The sequence below is a fragment of the Carcharodon carcharias genome, chromosome 22, assembly GCF_017639515.1.
Source record: "Carcharodon carcharias isolate sCarCar2 chromosome 22, sCarCar2.pri, whole genome shotgun sequence".
NCBI lineage: Eukaryota > Metazoa > Chordata > Chondrichthyes > Lamniformes > Lamnidae > Carcharodon > Carcharodon carcharias.
In genome coordinates this window covers 64,539,797-64,560,474 of record NC_054488.1, presented here as the reverse complement: position 1 = coordinate 64,560,474, position 20,678 = coordinate 64,539,797, and the positions used below count along the sequence as shown (strand labels likewise).

The 20,678-nt window shown below is 46.5% G+C and overlaps 1 protein-coding gene across 4 annotated transcripts in view; it reads right to left on the bottom strand.

The window, feature by feature from the left end:
* The window catches only part of si:ch73-281f12.4 (RA_Radil_like and Myo5p-like_CBD_Rasip1 domain-containing protein), a 232,678-nt gene that overhangs the window by 128,143 nt on the left and 83,857 nt on the right, over positions 1-20,678 (bottom strand). For all 4 annotated transcript variants that reach the window (XM_041216956.1, XM_041216958.1, XM_041216959.1 and 1 more), the window contains exon 13: positions 3,825-4,398. In XM_041216956.1, coding sequence (XP_041072890.1) covers positions 3,825-4,398 — 574 coding nt within the window. The remainder of the gene's footprint in view (positions 1-3,824; positions 4,399-20,678) is intronic.

Here is a 20,678-nt window from a genome sequence, read left to right as displayed (position 1 = left end):
TCAGCACAGAATGACAGGCTACTGCACTCAGCACAGAACGACAGGCAGCTCTGCACTCAGCACAGAACGAGTGGCTACTCTGCACTCAGCACAGAACGACAGGCTACTGCACTCAGCACGGAACGATTGGGCTACTCTGCACTCAGCACAGAACGACAGGCTACTCTGCACTCAGCACAGAACGACAGGCTACTACACTCAGCACAGAATTACAGGCTACTGCACTCAGCACAGAACGACAGGCTACTGCACTCAGCACAGAATTACAGGCTACTGCACTCCGCACAGAACGAGTGGCTACTCTGCACTCAGCACAGAACGACAGGCTACTGCACTCAGCACAGAACGACAGGCTACTGCACTCAGCACAGAACGACAGGCTACTCTGCACTCAGCACAGAACGACAGGCTCCTCTGCACTCAGCACAGAACGACAGGCTACTCTGCACTCAGCACAGAACGACAGGCTACTGCACTCAGCACAGAACGACAGGCTACTGCACTCAGCACAGAACGACAGGCTACTCTACACTCAGCACCGAACGACAGGCTACTGCACTCAGCACAGAACGACAGGCTACTCGTAACTCAGCACAGAATGACAGGCTACACTACACTCAGCACAGAACGACAGGCTACTGCACTCAGCACAGAACGACAGGCTACTCTGCACTCAGCACAGAATGACAGGCTACTGCACTCAGCACAGAACGACAGGCAGCTCTGCACTCAGCACAGAACGAGTGGCTACTCTGCACTCAGCACAGAACGACAGGCTGCTCTGCACTCAGCACGGAACGATTGGGCTACTCTGCACTCAGCATAGAACGACAGGCTACTCTGCACTCAGCACAGAACGACAGGCTACTACACTCAGCACAGAATTACAGGCTACTGCACTCAGCACAGAACGACAGGCTACTGCACTCAGCACAGAATTACAGGCTACTGCACTCCGCACAGAACGAGTGGCTACTCTGCACTCAGCACAGAACGACAGGCTACTGCACTCAGCACAGAACGACATGCTACTGCACTCAGCACAGAACGACAGGCTACTCTGCACTCAGCACAGAACGACAGGCTCCTCTGCACTCAGCACAGAACGACAGGCTACTAAACACTCAGCACAGAACGACAGGCTACTGCACTCAGCACAGAACGACAGGCTACTGCACTCAGCACAGAACGACAGGCAACTCTACACTCAGCACCGAACGACAGGCTACTGCACTCAGCACAGAACGACAGGCTACTCTACACTCAGCACCGAACGACAGGCTACTGCACTCAGCACAGATCGACAGGCTACTCTGCATTCAGCGCAGAACGACAGGTTTTTGCACTCAGCACTGAACGACAGGCTACTCTGCACTCAGCACAGATCAACAGGCTACTGCACTCAGCACAGAACGAGTGGCTACTCTGCACTCAGCAAAGAATGACAGTCTACTGCACTCTGTTCAGAACGACAGGCTACTCGACACTCAGCACAGAACGACAGTCTACTCTGCACTCAGCACAGAACGACAGGCTACTCTGCACTCAGCACAGAATGACAGGATACTCTGCACTCAGCACAGAATGACAGGCTACTCTGCACTCAGCACAGAACGACAGGCTACTCTGCACTCAGCACTGAACGACAGGCCAATTCACCGAGCACAGAATGACAGGCTACTTTGCACTCAGCACAGAACGACAGGCTACTCTGCACTCAGCACTGAACGACAGGCCACTTCACCGATCACAGAACGACAGGCTACTCTACAGTCAGCACAGAACGACAGGCTACTGCACTCAGCACAGATCGACAGGCCACTGCACCCTGCGCAGTACGAGGATGAAGAGTGTTGTCCAGCTGTGCTGATCAGAGCGAGTAGAGCACATTGTAACCTGACCAGATTCCTCCAAGACTGCTTTGTGACTGGAATTCAAATGGCCAAGGCTATTGTTCCTGCCACTGGCCACTGCCGGAGCATTAATGAGGGCACTGCTCTCTGCCAGGGAGCTGGTGACCTGTTAACTGAGTGCTGTGAACAGAAAGAAGGAAGGGAGAGAGCAGAGAACAAAGAGAAAAGCAATGAGAGAGAAACCAGAAAGAGAAAGAGAATGGAAAAGAGAGCAAGCAACACAGAACGAAGGCAGAGAAAAACAAACACAGAGAACAGGAAGAAGACAGTCTGAAAATCACGAGAGAGAAGGGAAATGAGAAAGTGAGAGAAAAAGAGAGAGTGAAAGAGATTTTTGGAGTGACGTGATCACAGTAAAAATTTAGACTGAGATCCATCTGAGAGGGAGATTTATTCTGTATCTAACCCCGTGCTGTACCTGTCCTGGGAGTGTATGATGGGGACAGCGTATAGGGAGCTTTACTCTGTATCTAACCCCGTGCTGTACCTGTCCTGGGAGTGTTTGATGGGGACAGTGTAGAGGGAGCTTTACTCTGTATCTAACCGCGTGCTGTACCTGTCCTGGGAGTGTTTGATGGGGACAGTGTAGAGGGAGATTTACTCTGTATCTAACCCCGTGCTGTACCTGTCCTTGGAGTGTTTGATGGGGACAGTGAAGAGGGAGCTTTACTCTGTATCTAACCCTGTGCTGTACCTGTCCTGGGAGTGTTTGATGGGGACAGTGTAGAGGGAGATTTACTCTTTATCTAACCCCGTGCTGTACCTGCCCTGGGAGTGTTTAATTCTGATACAGTTTGCTTAAACTGATAGAATTATAGAGTGTTTACAGTTCTCTGCAAGAGCAACTCACCTAGTCCCTGCCTGGAAATTATTTTGCTTCTGATAATTATTTGACTCTCTTTTGAATCTGCCTCTACCATATGGGCAGCGTTTCATTCCCTTGCAAAAATGACCCTTGATAGACAGAAAATTCATTAAAATGATTCAAATGATGGCAGCACTGAGAGATTATACCCATCAGGAAAGATTGAACAGACTGGGGCTCCTTTCTCTGGAAAAAGGAAAGTTGAGGGATGACCTGATAAAAATCTATAAATTTATGAAAGGGTTCAATAGGGTAAATGTAGAGAAGATGTTTCCACTTGTGGGTGAGACCAGAACTAGGGGTCTAGCAATATAAGACAGTCACTATTAAATCCAATTGAGAATTCAGGAGAAACGTCTTTACCCAGAGAGTGGTGAGAATGTGGAACTCGCTCCTACAGGGTGTAGTTGTGGTGAATAGCAGAGATACATTTGAGGAGAATCTGGATAAACACATGAGGGAGACAGACCCCGGAAGTGCAAAACGTTTTAGTTGACAGGCATTATGATCGGCGCAGGCTTGGAGGGCCGAAGGGCCTGTTCCTGTGCTGTACTTTTCTTTGTTCTTTGAATAGAAGGATATACTGATAGGATGAGACGAAGAAGGATGGGAAGAGGCTTGTATGGGGCATAAACACCAGCAAGGACCAGTTGGGCCAAATGGCCTGTGCTGTACATACTTTGTAATATTTTGCAGAGGAAGGAAGAGATAAAACCTGAAGGAGGGAGTCTGAAAAACACATATCAGGAAAGGAGAGACAAACATGGATAATACACAGAGAACAATAAAGAGAGAGTGATGGGGGGACATCAAGACTAGGATAGAGAAGGACAGAACGGGGGAAAGAAAGACAGATAAGAGATAGAGGACATGAGACTCAAACAAAAGTGTACAAAACAGATGGAGTCAGGAAAGAAAGGAAAGACACAAAGATCTTCCTCCAGTAATCTCTTACATTTTCTGTGCATTTCGCTTCCTCACAATTGGGAGGATTTGTTTTCAAATTGTCCCTGGGATCAACAGCCAGTCTTGGCAAACAGTCTTACCTTCTGGACTGCTCCCATTAGATGGTTCAGGGCGGTCACCATTAACCATTCTCCTGCAGGCCAGCTCCATGGGATCACTCTCCCCCTCAGCCAGCTCCAATATCTGCGGCGTGTTTGGTGGGGTCAGTAGACAGGAGGGATCCAGAGCCAGCTTCTTCTGACTGATGTCCTGTTGCCCAGGGAGGCTGCTCTGGAGCTCAAGGCTCTTCAGCTTGTGTGCCAGCTCTGCCTGGCAGGATCGAAGGCTGCCCGGGGTATGACCATGGAACAGTGAACGGTCCATTCGTAAGTATTTCCCTCCGTACACTGGATGAACCACTGAGCTGGAGGAGTGAGTGGTGTCCTGATTGGCATAGTGCCCTGAAACATCTGCAGAGCTGGTAGTCCTCACCCCTGTTCCTGCTCCTGCTCCCGGAACTGCTCCTGCTCCGGCTCCTGGAACTGCTCCTGCTCCGGCTCCTGTTCCTGCTCCTGCAACTGCTCCTGCTCCTGGAACTGCTCCTGCTCCTGCTCCGGCTCCTGGAACTGCTCCTGCTTCAGCTCCAGCTCCTGCTCCCGATCCTGGAACTGCATTCTGAAACATAAGGGAAGAAGTTACAAAGAGAGTGCAAATTCATCAGTTAAATCTCAAGTTGCTGCAACCTGTCCTCAGGATTGCTGCTTTAACCATTCAAGACCTGTACAACTGGGCAGAGTTTGCACAGCACAAGTTCCACCCGTTTGTACACCTCAATCAGGGTCCTGCAAGGAATGTCAGGATCCCAATTTGCACGTGCAAGAGGTCTAATGCCCAGGTGCCCCGGATTCCTAAAAGTGGACAGCTTCTGACTGGATGGTGGCTGTACTTGGGGAGATCTGGTGTGGATCCTGTGACCAAAAACTCACCTCGTACCCCACCCACCGGATCCATTGATTTATCCCCACAGAATGGACATGACAGTGTTGAATTTCTCCCCCCTCAGAACAGTACTTGAACTGCAATCGGTTGTCCCGATATAAACCAAGCCAGGGCTGGAATCAAAGGTCTCTGCATCCTAGGGTTCAGCTCCTCGCTGGTAATTGATTTATTGCTATAAGGCGTCATTGAGGAATTTGATAAAATGAGGAAGAAAGGAGTTCATAACCCTCAGTTTCAGCCACTGAATTCTCTGGTGCTGTGTGACCCACTTAATCAGAAAGGGAAATGAAAAAAGCCCACACAATGAATGGGTCAACTTCACCAATTATCTCTCTGACTGCATCCCAATCCAAAGTGATGACACATAGGAAATGTTTTGTATGAGATTTTAAAAAGGTTTGGAATGTAGCTCTCTGAAAAAGGCAAGGTTTAGCTCTCTGTCTCTCTCTCTCCTCTCTGTCTCACTGTCCCTCTGCCTGCCTCTCCCCCTCTCTGCCTCACTCTCTGTGTCTCTCACTCTCACTCTCTGTGTCTCTCTGTCTCGCGGGTTAATCCCACCACTGTTTCTGTTTCCATTCTTCCTTTGTTACAACAATGGCTACAATTTATTAAACTGCAAAGTGCTTTCGGACATCCTATGGTTCTGAAAGATGCTATAGAAATGCAAGTCTTTCTCAAAATCAGGCCCCAGTGAGATTGCGGGCAGCTCAGGGTCTGGTTGACTGGAGGTCAGTCTGCTCACTGCTCCCTTGAGCCAATCCATCAAATCAGCAGGTGATAAAATGCCGGATTGTCCATTGTTGTCTTTCGGAATGAATGCCAAATGAATTAATGTCTTTGTGCCAACCTATTCCAACTGTTAAACCAAAGCCAATGAGGAGAGGGAGAAACCTCGACATCACATTTTCTATTCTAGTTAACCCTGTCACTCTTATTGATACAACCACATTCAGTACTTATAAAACACCCTGTCCTTCTAACACTCTCCCTCCTCCCTACACCTTCATCATGTTGAACCCAAGGATGTAAAGCATGGTGAGATTTAACCCCTTGTTCAGACCCCAGGAATATTCAGTTGCCATTTCTAAACTATTCATTTTCCAAAGTTCCAACTTTGAGGCTTTTCTCTGGTGGAACAGGCAAATTGGAATGGGTAGGGGGTGCACAAGCCAGGAAGACACTGTGGGATTTCCAAGCACAACCAAAGCCTACAATAGTTGTCATTCCAATCCGTTTCATCAGGGATTTGACACCGAGCCGCAAAAGGAGATATTAGGACAAGTGACGAAAAGCTCAGTCAAAGAAGTAGGTTTTAAGGAGCGAATAAGGAGGATAGAGAGGTAGAGAGGTTTAGGGAGGGAATTGCAGAGCTTTGGCCTGGTCGGCTGAAGGCACGGCCACCAATGGTAGAAAGATGAAAAGCCGGGGATGTTGAAGAGACCAGAATTAGATGAGTTGTAAGCTGAAGATTACAGGGACAGGAGAAAGGCCATGGAGGGATCTGAAAATAAGAATGAGAATTTGAAAATTGAGGTGCTGCTGGACTCGGAGGCAATGGAGGGAGTGAGGACAGTGGGTGATAGGGGAATGGGACTTGGTGCAAATTAGGATACAGGGGGTAGCGTTTTGGATGAGGTGAAGTTGTAAGGTGGGAGACCAGCCAGGAGAGCATTGGAATAGAAAAGTCTAGAGGTGACAAGGGTGCGGATGAGGGTTTTAGCAGAAGATGAGCTGAGGCAGGAGTGATGTTCTGGGGGTGCTGCTAATCTGTACGGCTGTTTTGTTCACATATCTTTTCTTCAACCATCTTTAAATGTTGACACTGTCTCTGTTTCAATCACTTAAGAACTAGGAGCAGGAGTAGGCTATTCAGCCCCTCGAACCTTCTCCATTCAACAGGATCATGGTCGATCTGATTGTGGCCTTGACTCCATTTTCCTGTCCTCCACCACCACCCCCCCCCACCCCCCACCCCCCAACCAATAACCCTCGACTCCATTATCAATCAAAAATCTGTCAAACTCAGCCTTGAATGTGTTCAAAAACCCAGCCTCCACTGCTCGCCGAGGATGAGAATTCCAAACACTGATGATCCACTGAGAGAAGAAATTCCTCCTGATCTCCATCTTAATTGGGAGACCCCTTATTTTGAAATTGTGTCCCCTAGTTCTAGATTCTCTCACAAGGGAAAACATCCTCTTAGCATCTACCCTATCAAGCTCCCTCAGAATCTTATATGTTTCTATAGGATCACCTCTCATTTTTCTAAGCTTCAATGAGTATAGGCCCAACCTCTTCTCACAAGACAATCCCCTTCATCCCAGGAATCAGTCTAGTGAACGTCTTCTGAACAGCTTCCAATGGAAGTGTATCCCTCCCTAAGTAAGGAGACCAAAACTGTACACAGTACTCTCGGTGCGGTCTCACCAACAACCTGTACAATTGTAGCAAGACTTCCTTACTTTTATACTTATCCCCCTAATCCCCAGATCTCACTGTACTGCAACATTCTGCAATCTCTCCATTTAAATAACATTCTGCTTTTCTATTCTTCCTGCCAAAGTGAACAATCTCACATTTTCTCACATTATATTCCATCTGCCAGATTTTTGCCCACTCACTGAACCTGTCTATATCTCTATCAAAGAAAGACTCTTTGTATTTGCCTCACAACTTGCTTTCCTATCGATCTTCGTATCATCAGAAAATTTGGCTACAGTACAGTAGGTCCCTTCATCCAAGTCATTAAAATAAATTGTAAATAGTTGAGGCCCCAGCACTGATCCCTGCAGCATTCCACTAGTTACTTTGCCAAACTGAAAATGAGCCATTTATCCTGATACTCTAAGAAAGAAAGCAAAATACTGCGGGTACTGGTAATCTGAAATAAGAACAGAAAATGCTGGAAAAACTCAGCAGGTCTGGCAGCATCTGTGGAGTGAGAAACAGAGTTAATGTTTCCAATCATACAGACCTGCTGAGTTTTTCCAGCATTTTCTGTTCTTATTTCAGATTTCCAGCATCCGCAGTATTTTGGTTTTTACCATAAGCTCTTACCTTGTGTCGCAACCTTTTATGTAGCACCTTATTGAATTTTATAGGGATAGGAGAAAGGCCATGGAGGGATCGGAAAACAAGATTGAGAATTTTAAAATTGAGGTGTCACTGAACTGGAAAGCAATGTAGGAAGTGAGGACAGTGGGTGATAGAGGAATGGAACTTGGTGCAAATTAGGATACAGGGAGCAGCGTTTTGGAAGAGCTGATGTTATAAGATGGAAGGCCATTTTTGAAATGCATCACAGGCAGAATTTTACATTCCCCCGATGGCAGGTTTATAGATGGGGGTGTCACTGTAAAGGTTCTTGGAGGGCCTTCCCACTGGGCTCCTGCCCACTCCAACCTCACCACAATTTTACGCTTGGGTGGGTGAGGCCTAGTCCGGCACATCCTTTCCTCAATTAAGGCTCTTAAGTGGCCAATTATTGACCATTTAAGGGCCGGTTCCTGCCCAGCCTCAATTTTCAGGTTGGCGGGAGGAGTTCAGAGGCAGGGCGGGGAGAAGCCTGAAAACTAAGCATGTAGGCCTTGGGTGGGAAGGGATGGGGTCACCTCCATCAGCAGCTCCCTTTTAACATTGGGCACCCCTCCAGAAGGTCCAGCCCCTGTAGATCTCCCTCCCCACCCCCAGACAGAGTGAGGAATGATCCTCAGTGACTCTGTACAGTGACACAGTGAGTGATCCCCAGAATGTTCACCAGTTTCAGTGAAATCAACCTGGGCTGTTGCCCTAAGAATGGACCCCCACTAACCCTGCGTTCATTATTTTCAAAGCACATTGGTCATCCTGTATGAATGACTCTCCATCAAGTGGCTCCTGGCCACTGGTTTAAGAAATTCTGACCAACACATTTGACATGTTCACCAATCTATACTCACAGTTTCCCCTGTAAATCCACTATTACATTATCGTTCTTAGATTCTAACTCTCTTTACATAAAACCCTGGATTGAATGTAGTTTTTTTTACGTTTTATTCACTTGAGATGCTGCTCCTAACATTTTGTGAATCCAAAGCCCCAAATCCCCCCAGTATCCACCGTTGCCAAGGGTCCGAACATTGCCCACACTGTGTCCAGATGCCCCCTCAAGCTGCAGCTGAACTATCTTTTGAACACACATGTTCAGTTTTTTCCAATATTACTGGTAATCTTTAAAAAAAAACTGTTTTTGGCTCACCCCAGTAAAGAAGTAATGAGTACTTTGTGTACCCATCTGTGGAACACAAAGTCAATGAAGTTAAGATTTAAGTGTACAAGTGTTCAGATCCAAACCAGATTCCTTTTAACCTGCAATGGTCCCAAATGAAATGAATCTCAGTACATGGCCTAGTGGGCCCAGGTACAAACTGACATTCGAGAACAACATCTCTTCATCACCTGAGCAATAATCTGGCAGAGAGGGAGGCTGTCTGTTACAGAACTGCCCCTTTACAGAACCTGCCCTATTATAGACTGAGACTGAGGGAGAAGAGGAGTCACACAGATGAGGGCATAGGAAATATTTGACTTGGAAATGGCATTTTGAGTTCAGCAGTGAGCAGAGAACTCCTGAGGAGGAGGGTCCATGTGGGCAGTACTTGACAGCCCTGGAATTCTGGGCTTTGGAAGTCAGCAGACTGTGGGAAGAATAGAAGACTAAGCCTCAGTGACTCTGTACAGTGACACAGTGAGGAGTGATCCTCAGTGACTCTGTACAGTGACAGTGAGTGATCCTCAGTAACTCTGTACAGTGACACAGTGAGTGATCCTCAGTGACTCTGTACAGTGACACAGTGAGTGATCCTCAGTGACTCTGTACAGTGACACAGTGAGTGATCCTCAGTGACTCTGTACATTGACACAGTGAGTGATACTCAGTGACTCTGTAGAGTGACACAGTGAGTGATCCTCAGTGACTCTGTACAGTGACACAGTGAATGATCCTCAGTGACTCTGTACAGTGACAGTGAGTGATCCTCAGTGACTCTGTACAGTGACACAGTGAGTGATCCTCAGTGACTCTGTACAGTGACACAGTGAATGATCCTCAGTGACTCTGTACAGTGACAGTGAGTGATCCTCAGTGACTCTGTACAGTGACACAGTGAGTGATCCTCAGTGACTCTGTACAGTGACACAGTGAGTGATCCTCAGTGACTCTGTACAGTGACAGTGAGGAGTGATCCTCAGTGACTCTGTACAGTGACACAGTGAATGATCCTCAGTAACTCTGTACAGTGACACAGTGAGTGATCCTCAGTGACTCTGTACAGTGACAGTGAGGAGTGATCCTCAGTGACTCTGTACAGTGACACAGTGAATGATCCTCAGTAACTCTGTACAGTGACACAGTGAATGATCCTCAGTGACTCTGTACAGTGACACAGTGAGTGATCCTCAGTGAATCTGTACAGCGACACAGTGAATGATCCTCAGTGACTCTGTACAGTGACACAGGGAGTGATCCTCAGTGACTACAGCGACACAGTGAATGATCCTCAGTGACTCTGTACAGTGACAGTGAGGAGTGATCCTCAGTGACTCTGTACAGCGACACAGTGAATGATCCTCAGTGACTCTGTACAGTGACACAGTGAGTGATCCTCAGTGAATCTGTACAGCGACACAGTGAATGATCCTCAGTAACTCTGTACAGTGACACAGTGAGTGGTCCTCAGTGACTCTGTACAGTGACACAGTGAGTGATCCTCAGTGACTCTGTAGAGCGACACAGTGAATGATCCTCAGTGACTCTGTACAGTGACACAGTGAGTGATCCTCAGTGACTCTGTACAGTGACAGTGAGTGATCCTCAGTGACTCTGTACAGTGACACAGTGAGTGATCCTCAGTGACTCTGTACAGTGACACAGTGAGTGATCCTCAGTGACTCTGTACAGTAACACAGTGAGTGAGGCTCAGTGACTCTGTACAGTGACACAGTGAGTGAACCTCAGTGACTCTGTACAGTGACACAGTGAGTGATCCTCAGTGACTCTGTACAGTGACACAGTGAGTGATCCTCAGTGACTCTGTACAGTGACACAGTGAATGATCCTCAGTGACTCTGTACAGTGACACAGTGAGTGATCCTCAGTGACTCTGTAGAGTGACACAGTGAGTGATCCTCAGTGACTCTGTAGAGTGACACAGTGAGTGATCCTCAGTGATTCTGTACAGTGACACAGTGAGTGATCCTCAGTGACTCTGTACAGTGACACAGTGAGTGATCCTCAGTGACTCTGTAGAGTGACACAGTGAGTGATCCTCAGTGACTCTGTACAGTGACACAGTGAGTGATCCTCAGTCACTCTGTACAGTGACACAGTGAGTGATCCTCAGTGACTCTGTACAGTGACACAGTGAGTGATCCTCAGTGACTCTGTACAGTGAAAGTGAGTGATCCTCAGTGACTCTGTACAGTGACAGTGAGGAGTGATCCTCAGTAACTCTGTACAGTGACACAGTGAGTGATCCTCAGTGACTCTGTACAGTGACACAGTGAGTGATCCTCAGTGACTCTGTACAGTGACACAGTGAGTGATCCTCAGTGACTCTGTACAGTGAAAGTGAGTGATCCTCAGTGACTCTGTACAGTGACAGTGAGTGATCCTCAGTGACTCTGTACAGTGACACAGTGAGTGATCCTCAGTGACTCTGTACAGTGACAGTGAGTGATCCTCAGTGACTCTGTACAGTGACACAGTGAGTGATCCTCAGTGACTCTGTAGAGTGACAGTGAGGAGTGATCCTCAGTGACTCTGTACAGTGACACAGTGAGTGATGCTCAGTGACTCTGTACAGTGACAGTGAGGAGTGATCCTCAGTGACTCTGTACAGTGACACAGTGAGTGATCCTCAGTAACTCTGTACAGTGACACAGTGAGTTATCCTCAGTGACTCTGTACAGTGACACAGTGATTGATCCTCAGTGACTCTGTACAGTGACACAGTGAGTGATCCTCAGTGACTCTGTACAGTGACACAGTGAGTGATCCTCAGTGACTCTGTACAGTGACACAGTGAGTGATCCTCAGTGACTCTGTACAGTGACACAGTGAGTGATCCTCTGTGACTCTGTACAGTGACACAGTGAGTGATACTCAGTGACACTGTAGAGTGACACAGTGAGTGATCCTCAGTGACTCTGTACAGTGACACAGTGAGTGATGCTCAGTGACTCTGTACAGTGACACAGTGAGTGATCCTCAGTGACTCTGTACAGTGACACAGTGAGTGATCCTCAGTGACTCTGTACAGTGACACAGTGAGTGATCCTCAGTGACTCTGTACAGTGACACAGTGAGTGATCCTCAGTGACTCTGTACAGTGACACAGTGAGTGATCCTCAGTGACTCTGTACAGTGACACAGTGAGGAGAGATCCTCAGTGACTCTGTACAGTGACACAGTGAGTGATGCTCAGTGACTCTGTACAGTGACAGTGAGGAGTGATCCTCAGTGACTCTGTACAGTGACACAGTGAGTGATCCTCAGTGACTCTGTACAGTGACACAGTGAGTGATCCTCAGTGACTCTGTACAGTGACACAGTGAATGATCCTCAGTGACTCTGTACAGTGACACAGTGAGTGATCCTCAGTGACTCTGTACAGTGACACAGTGAGTGATCCTCAGTGACTCTGTACAGTGACACAGTGAGTGATCCTCAGTGACTCTGTACAGTGACACAGTGAGTGATCCTCAGTGACTCTGTACAGTGACACAGTGAGTGATACTCAGTGACTCTGTAGAGTGACACAGTGAGTGATCCTCAGTGACTCTGTACAGTGACACAGTGAGTGATGCTCAGTGACTCTGTAGAGTGACACAGTGAGTGATCCTCAGTAACTCTGTACAGTGACACAGTGAGTGATCCTCAGTGACTCTGTACAGTGACACAGTGAGGAGTGATCCTCAGTAACTCAGTACAGTGACACAGTGAGTGATCCTCAGTAACTCTGTACAGTGACGGTGAGGAGTGATCCTCAGTAACTCTGTACAGTGACACAGTGAGTGATCCTCAGTGACTCTGTACAGTGACACAGTGAATGATCCTCAGTGACTCTGTACAGTGACACAGTGAGTGATCCTCAGTGACTCTGTACAGTGACACAGTGAGTGATCCTCAGTGACTCTGTACAGTGACACAGTGAGGAGTGATCCTCAGTGACTCTGTACAGTGACACAGTGAGTGATCCTCAGTGACTCTGTACAGTGACACAGTGAGTGATCCTCAGTGACTCTGTACAGTGACACAGTGAGGAGTGATCCTCAGTGACTCTGTACAGTGACACAGTGAGTGATCCTCAGTGACTCTGTACAGTGACACAGTGAGTGATCCTCAGTGACTCTGTACAGTGACACAGTGAGTGATCCTCAGTGACTCTGTACAGTGACACAGTGAGTGATCCTCAGTGACTCTGTACAGTGACACAGTGAGTGATCCTCAGTGACTCTGTACAGTGACACAGTGAGGAGTGATCCTCAGTGACTCTGTACAGTGACACAGTGAGTGATCCTCAGTGACTCTGTAGAGTGACACAGTGAGTGATCCTCAGTAACTCTGTACAGTGACACAGTGAGTGATCCTCAGTGACTCTGTGCAGTGAAAGTGAGTGATCCTCAGTGACTCTGTACAGTGACAGTGAGTGATCCTCAGTGACTCTGTACAGTGACAGTGAGTGATCCTCAGTGACTCTGTACTGTGACACAGTGAGTGATCCTCAGTGACTCTGTAGAGTGACAGTGAGGAGTGATCCTCAGTGACTCTGTACAGTGACACAGTGAGTGATGCTCAGTGACTCTGTACAGTGACAGTGAGGAGTGATCCTCAGTGACTCTGTACAGTGACACAGTGAGTGATCCTCAGTGACTCTGTACAGTGACACAGTAAGTGATCCTCAGTGACTCTGTACAGTGACACAGTGAGTGATCCTCAGTGACTCTGTACAGTGACACAGTGAGTGATCCTCAGTGACTCTGTACAGTGACACAGGGAGTGATTCTCAGTGACTCTGTACAGTGACAGTGAGGAGTGATCCTCAGTGACTCTGTACAGTGACACAGTGAGTGATCCTCAGTGACTCTGTACAGTGACAGTGAGTGATCCTCAGTGACTCTGTACAGTGACACAGTGAGTGATCCTCAGTGACTCTGTACAGTGACACAGGGAGTGATCCTCAGTGACTCTGTACAGTGACACAGTGAATGATCCTCAGTGACTCTGTACAGTGACAGTGAGTGATCCTCAGTGACTCTGTACAGTGACACAGTGAGTGATCCTCAGTGACTCTGTACAGTGACACAGTGAGTGATCCTCAGTGACTCTGTACAGTGACACAGTGAGTGATCCTCAGTGACTCTGTACAGTGACACAGTGAGTGATCCTCAGTGACTCTGTACAGTGACACAGTGAGTGATACTCAGTGACTCTGTAGAGTGACACAGTGAGTGATCCTCAGTGACTCTGTACAGTGACACAGTGAGTGATGCTCAGTGACTCTGTAGAGTGACGCAGTGAGTGATCCTCAGTGACTCTGTACAGTGACACAGTGAGTGATCCTCAGTGACTCTGTACAGTGACACAGTGAGTGATCCTCAGTAACTCTGTACAGTGACAGTGAGGAGTGATCCTCAGTGACTCTGTACAGTGACACAGTGAGTGATCCTCAGTGACTCTGTACAGTGACACAGTGAGTGATCCTCAGTGACTCTGTACAGTGACACAGTGAGTGATCCTCAGTGACTCTGTACAGTGACACAGTGAGTGATCCTCAGTGACTCTGTACAGTGACACAGTGAGTGATCCTCAGTGACTCTGTACAGTGACACAGTGAGTGATCCTCAGTGACTCTGTACAGTGACACAGTGAGTGATGCTCAGTGACTCTGTACAGTGACACAGTGAATGATCCTCAGTAACTCTGTACAGTGACACAGTGAGTGATCCTCAGTGACTCTGTACAGTGACACAGTGAGTGATCCTCAGTGACTCTGTACAGTGACACCGTGAGTGATCCTCAGTGACTCTGTAGAGTGACACATTGAGTGATCCTCAGTGACTCTGTACAGTGACACAGTGAGGAGTGATCCGCAGTGACTCTGTAGAGTGACACAGTGAGTGATCCTCAGTGACTCTGTACAGTGACACAGTGAGGACTGATCCGCAGTGACTCTGTACAGTGACACAGTGAGTGATCCTCAGTAACTCTGTTGAGTGACACAGTGAGTGATCCTCAGTGACTCTGTACAGTGACACAGTGAGTGATCCTCAGTGACTCTGTACAGTGACACAGTGAGTGATCCTCAGTGACTCTGTACAATGACACAGTGAGTGATCCTCAGTGACTCTGTACAGTGACACAGTGAATGATCCTCAGTGACTCTGTAGAGTGACACAGTGAGTGATCCTCAGTAACTCTGTTGAGTGACACAGTGAGTGATCCTCAGTGACTCTGTACAGTGACACAGTGAGTGTTCCTCAGTGACTCTGTACAGTGACAGTGAGGAGTGATCCTCAGTGACTCTGTACAGTGACACAGTGAGTGATCCTCAGTGGCTCTGTACAGTGACACAGTGAGTGATCCTCAGTGACTCTGTACAGTGACACAGTGAGTGATCCTCAGTGACTCTGTACAGTGACACAGTGAGTGATGCTCAGTGACTCTGTAGAGTGACACAGTGAGTGATGCTCAGTAACTCTGTACAGTGACACAGTGAGTGATCCTCAGTGACTCTGTACAGTGACACAGTGAGTGATCCTCAGTGACTCTGTACAGTGACACAGTGAGTGATCCTCAGTGACTCTGTACAGTGACACAGTGAATGATCCTCAGTGACTCTGTAGAGTGACACAGTGAGTGATCCTCAGTAACTCTGTTGAGTGACACAGTGAGTGATCCTCAGTGACTCTGTACAGTGACACAGTGAGTGTTCCTCAGTGACTCTGTACAGTGACAGTGAGGAGTGATCCTCAGTGACTCTGTACAGTGACACAGTGAGTGATCCTCAGTGGCTCTGTACAGTGACACAGTGAGTGATCCTCAGTGACTCTGTACAGTGACACAGTGAGTGATCCTCAGTGACTCTGTACAGTGACACAGTGAGTGATGCTCAGTGACTCTGTAGAGTGACACAGTGAGTGATGCTCAGTAACTCTGTACAGTGACACAGTGAGTGATCCTCAGTGACTCTGTACAGTGACACAGTGAGTGATCCTCAGTGACTCTGTACAGTGACACAGTGAGTGATCCTCAGTGACTCTGTACAGTGACACAGTGACTGATCCTCAGTGACTCTGTACAGTGACACAGTGAGTGATCCTCAGTGACTCTGTACAGTGACACAGTGAGTGATGCTCAGTAACTCTGTACAGTGACACAGTGAATGATCCTCAGTGACTCTGTACAGTGACACAGTGAGTGATCCTCAGTGACTCTGTACAGTGACACAGTGAGTGATCCTCAGTGACTCTGTACAGTGACACAGTGAGTGATCCTCAGTGACTCTGTACAGTGACACAGTGAGTGATGCTCAGTGACTCTGTAGAGTGACACAGTGAGTGATGCTCAGTAACTCTGTACAGTGACACGGTGAGTGATCCTCAGTGACTCTGTACAGTGACACAGTGAGTGATCCTCAGTGACTCTGTACAGTGACACAGTGAGTGATCCTCAGTGACTCTGTACAGTGACACAGTGAGTGATCCTCAGTGACTCTGTACAGTGACACAGTGAGTGATCCTCAGTGACTCTGTACAGTGACACAGTGAGTGATCCTCAGTGACTCTGTAGAGTGACACAGTGAGTGATCCTCAGTGACTCTGTACAGTGACACAGTGAGTGATCCTCCGTAACTCTGTAGAGTGACACAGTGAGTGATCCTCAGTGACTCTGTACAGTGACACAGTGAGTGATCCTCAGTGACTCTGTACAGTGACTGAGGAGTGATCCTCAGTGACTCTGTACAGTGACACAGTGAGTGATCCTCAGTGACTCTGTACAGTGACACAGTGAGTGATCGTCAGTGACTCTGTACAGTGACACAGCGAGTGATCCTCAGTGACTCTGTGCAGTGACACAGTGAGTGATCCTCAGTGACTCTGTACAGTGACACAGTGAGTGATGCTCAGTGACTCTGTAGAGTGACACAGTGAGTGATGCTCAGTAACTCTGTACAGTGACACAGTGAATGATCCTCAGTAACTCTGTACAGTGACACAGTGAGTGATCCTCAGTGACTCTGTACAGTGACAGAATGAGTGATCCTCAGTGACTCTGTAGAGTGACACAGTGAGTGATCCTCAGTGACTCTGTACAGTGACACAGTGAGTGATCCTCAGTGACTCTGTACAGTGACACAGTGAGTGACCTGTTCTATTAACACCATCCTGTCCTATGACACATTGAGCAGTGTGGGTGATTTCAATGGGGATTTTATTTGTCACCCGTAACTTTGGGAACTTTGGGAAAAACTATGTAAATGGTCACAGCAGAGCACCAGTTAAGTATGGGGGGAAAATTGCCTGGAAAGTTGACCCTGGTGTGACTCATTATTCAAGGGTTAACAACTGCCTTGTTGCATAGGGCCTCAGTCAGGACAGGTAAACTTTAATCAGGGCCTGTTATTGCTGTGCCTTCCGGGTATTACACCACAAAGTTGTATGATGGATATTTATACAGCTTGGTCTTGCCAAATATCAGGAAAAGCAATATGCAAATAATGTCCTATCTAACATTGGATCTCTGGCTCACCCCAGGTGCTATGGAGTTTATGTATCACACAACAAAGATTCACAGGGGCACAGAGAGGAAACATATGGCACTGACTCCATCTCCGCTAACACATTCAACCATTAATAGAAAAATTATGAAATATTACTGAAACTTGCGAGAAAAGAAAATAGTGGAAATTGTGAGAATTTGTGGAAAGTTTGTGAGAAAATAAAACAGCATGGAAATCTCACTGTCGAAATCAATTATCATTTTATTGTTATTAATGTGAAGATGGGGAATATGCAGATATGGAATCAGATGATGAGCATAAGGAGATATAAAGACATGTAACAAATTGAGAAACCCATTCTGAGGTTAAGCAGAATGAGCTGCAGAAAGGGCAGTGTGAGCAGATTCAACATTAACACTCAAAAGGGGATTAGATACCTGTAAATACTTGAAACATAAAATTTTCAGGGCTCTGGGAAAGAGTAGGGTGGTGGAATTAATAGGATTAGCTGTTTCAAAGAGCCAGCACAGGCACAATGGGCTGAATAGGCTCTTTTTGTTCTGTATCATTCTAAGATTGTAGAGTGTGCTGTGTCCCTTTTGGAAATCTCACCTCATCTGGTCACACACACAATCACAGAACTGTTACGGTGCAAGAGGCCATTCGGCCCATCATATCTGTACTGGCTCTCTAAATGAGCATTATGACTTAGTGACATTCTCCTGCCTTTTCCCCATACCTTTGCACATTGTTTCTATCTAAATAATCATCTAATGCCCTCAAGTGCTTAAATTGAACCTGCCTCCACCACACTTCCAGGTGTGCATTCCAGACTTAAACCACTTGCTGTGTGAAAAAAAATTTTTCTCACATCACATTTGCTTCTTTTGCAATTCACTAAAGCTGTGCCCTCTTGTTTATGATTCTTTTATGAGTGGGAATAGTTTCTCCCTATCTACTCTATCCAGCCCCCTCATGATTTTGAACATCTCTATCAGATCTCCTCTTAGCCTTCTCCTCTTCAAGGAGAACAGTCTCAATCTCTCCAATCTACAAGACCATTACACGTAGGAGCTGAAGTAGACCATTCAGCCCTTCGAGTCTGCTCTGCCATTCAATGAGATCATATCCTCAACTCCACTTTCCTGCCTTTTCCCCATAACCCTTGACTCCCTCACTAATAAAAAATGTCTATCTCAGCCTTGAATATACTTAACGATCCAGCCTCTACAGCCCTCTGCGGTAAAGAAACAGATTCACTACCCTCTGAGAGAAGAAATTTCTCCTCATATCTGTTTTAAATGGGTGACCCCTTACTCTGAGATTATGCCCTCTGGTCCTAGACTCTCCCACGTGGGGAAACAACCTCTCAGCATCTACCCTGTCAAGGCCCCTGAGAATCTTATATGTCTCAATAAGGTCGCCTCTCATTCTTCTAAACTCCAATGAGTACAGGCTCAACCTACTCAACCTCTCCTCATAAGAAAATCCCACCATACCCGGGATCAACCTAGTGAACCTTCTCTGGACAGCCTCCAATGCCAGTATATCTTTCCTTAGATAAGGGGACCAAAACTGTTCACAGTATTCTAGGTGTGGTCTAACTAGTGCCTTGTATAGTTTTAGCAAGACTTCCCTATTTTTATACTCCATTCCCTTTGAAATAAAGGCCAACATTCCATTTGCCTTCCCATTACCTGCTGAACTTGTATGTTAGCTTTTTGGGATTCATGCACGAGGACCCCTAAATCCCTCTGTGCTGCAGCTTTCTGCAGTCTTTCTCCATTTAAATAATATTCCACTCCTCTATTCTTCCTGTCGAAATACATAACCTCGTATTTTCCCACGTTATATTCCATCTGCCAAGGTTTTAACCTGTCTATATCCCTCTGTAGACTCTTTGTGTCATCCTCACCACTTGCCTTCTCACCTATTTTTGTGTCATCTGCAAACTTGGACTTCCATCATCATTTCCAACATTCACTTCCATCATCTAAGTCATTGATATACATTGTAAATAATTGTGGTCCCAGCACTGATCCCTGTGGCAATCCACTAGTTACAGGTTGCTATCCTGAAAATGCCCCTCTTATCCCAACTCTGTTTTCTATTAGCTAGTCAATCCTCTATCCATGCTAATATACTACACCCAACACCTTGGGCTCTTATCTTGTTAAGTAGCCTTATGTGCAGTACCTTATCGAACGCCTTTTGGAAATCCCAATATGTTACATATACTGGTTCCCCTTTATCTATCTTGCTTGTTACCTCCTCAAAGATGCTAAGAAATTTGTCAGGCATGATTTCCCCTTCATGAAGCCATGCTGACTCTGCTTGATTATATTATGCATTTCTAAATGCTCTGCTCTTACGTCCTTTATAATAGACTCTTAACATTTTCCCAATGATGGATGTTAAGCTAACTGGCCTATAGTTACCTAATTTTTGTATCCCTCCCTTTTTTGAATAAGGGTGTTACATTGGCAGTTTTCCAATCTTCTAGGACTTATCCATAATCTAAGGCATCCACTTTTGTGTAGCTACTTCCTTTAATATCCTAGGATGCAACCCATCAGGTCCAGGGGACTTATCGGCCTTTAGCTCCATTAGTTTCCCTAGTGATTTTTCTCTAGTGATAGTTATTGTATTTATTTCCTCCCTCCCTTTTTCCCCTTGATTATTTTGTATTTTTGGAATGCTATTAGTGTCTTCTACCATGAAGACTGATGCAAAGTATATATTCAACTCCTCTGCCATTTCCTGGTTCTCCATTATTATTTACCCCGTCTCATTCTCTAAGGGGCCTATATTCACTTTGGCTTCTCTCTTCCTTTTTATATATTTAAAGAAGCTCTTATTGTCCGTTTTTATATTACTTACGAGTTTACCCTCAAAGTTTATTTTCTCCATCTATTATTTTTTGGTCATCTTTTGTTGGTTTTTAAAACGTTCTCAATCCTCTGGCTTACCACGAATCTTTGCCACATTGTATGTTTTCAATTTGATACTGTCCTTAACTTGGTTGGTTAACCACGGTTAGTTTATCCCCTTCCTAGAATCCTCCTTCCTTACTGGGATATATCTTTGTCGTGAGTTGTGAACTATTTTCTTAAATGTTTGCCATTGTTCATGAACTGTCTTTTCTGCTAAACTCCTTTCCCAGTCCACTCCAGCCAATCCTGCCCTCATTCCATT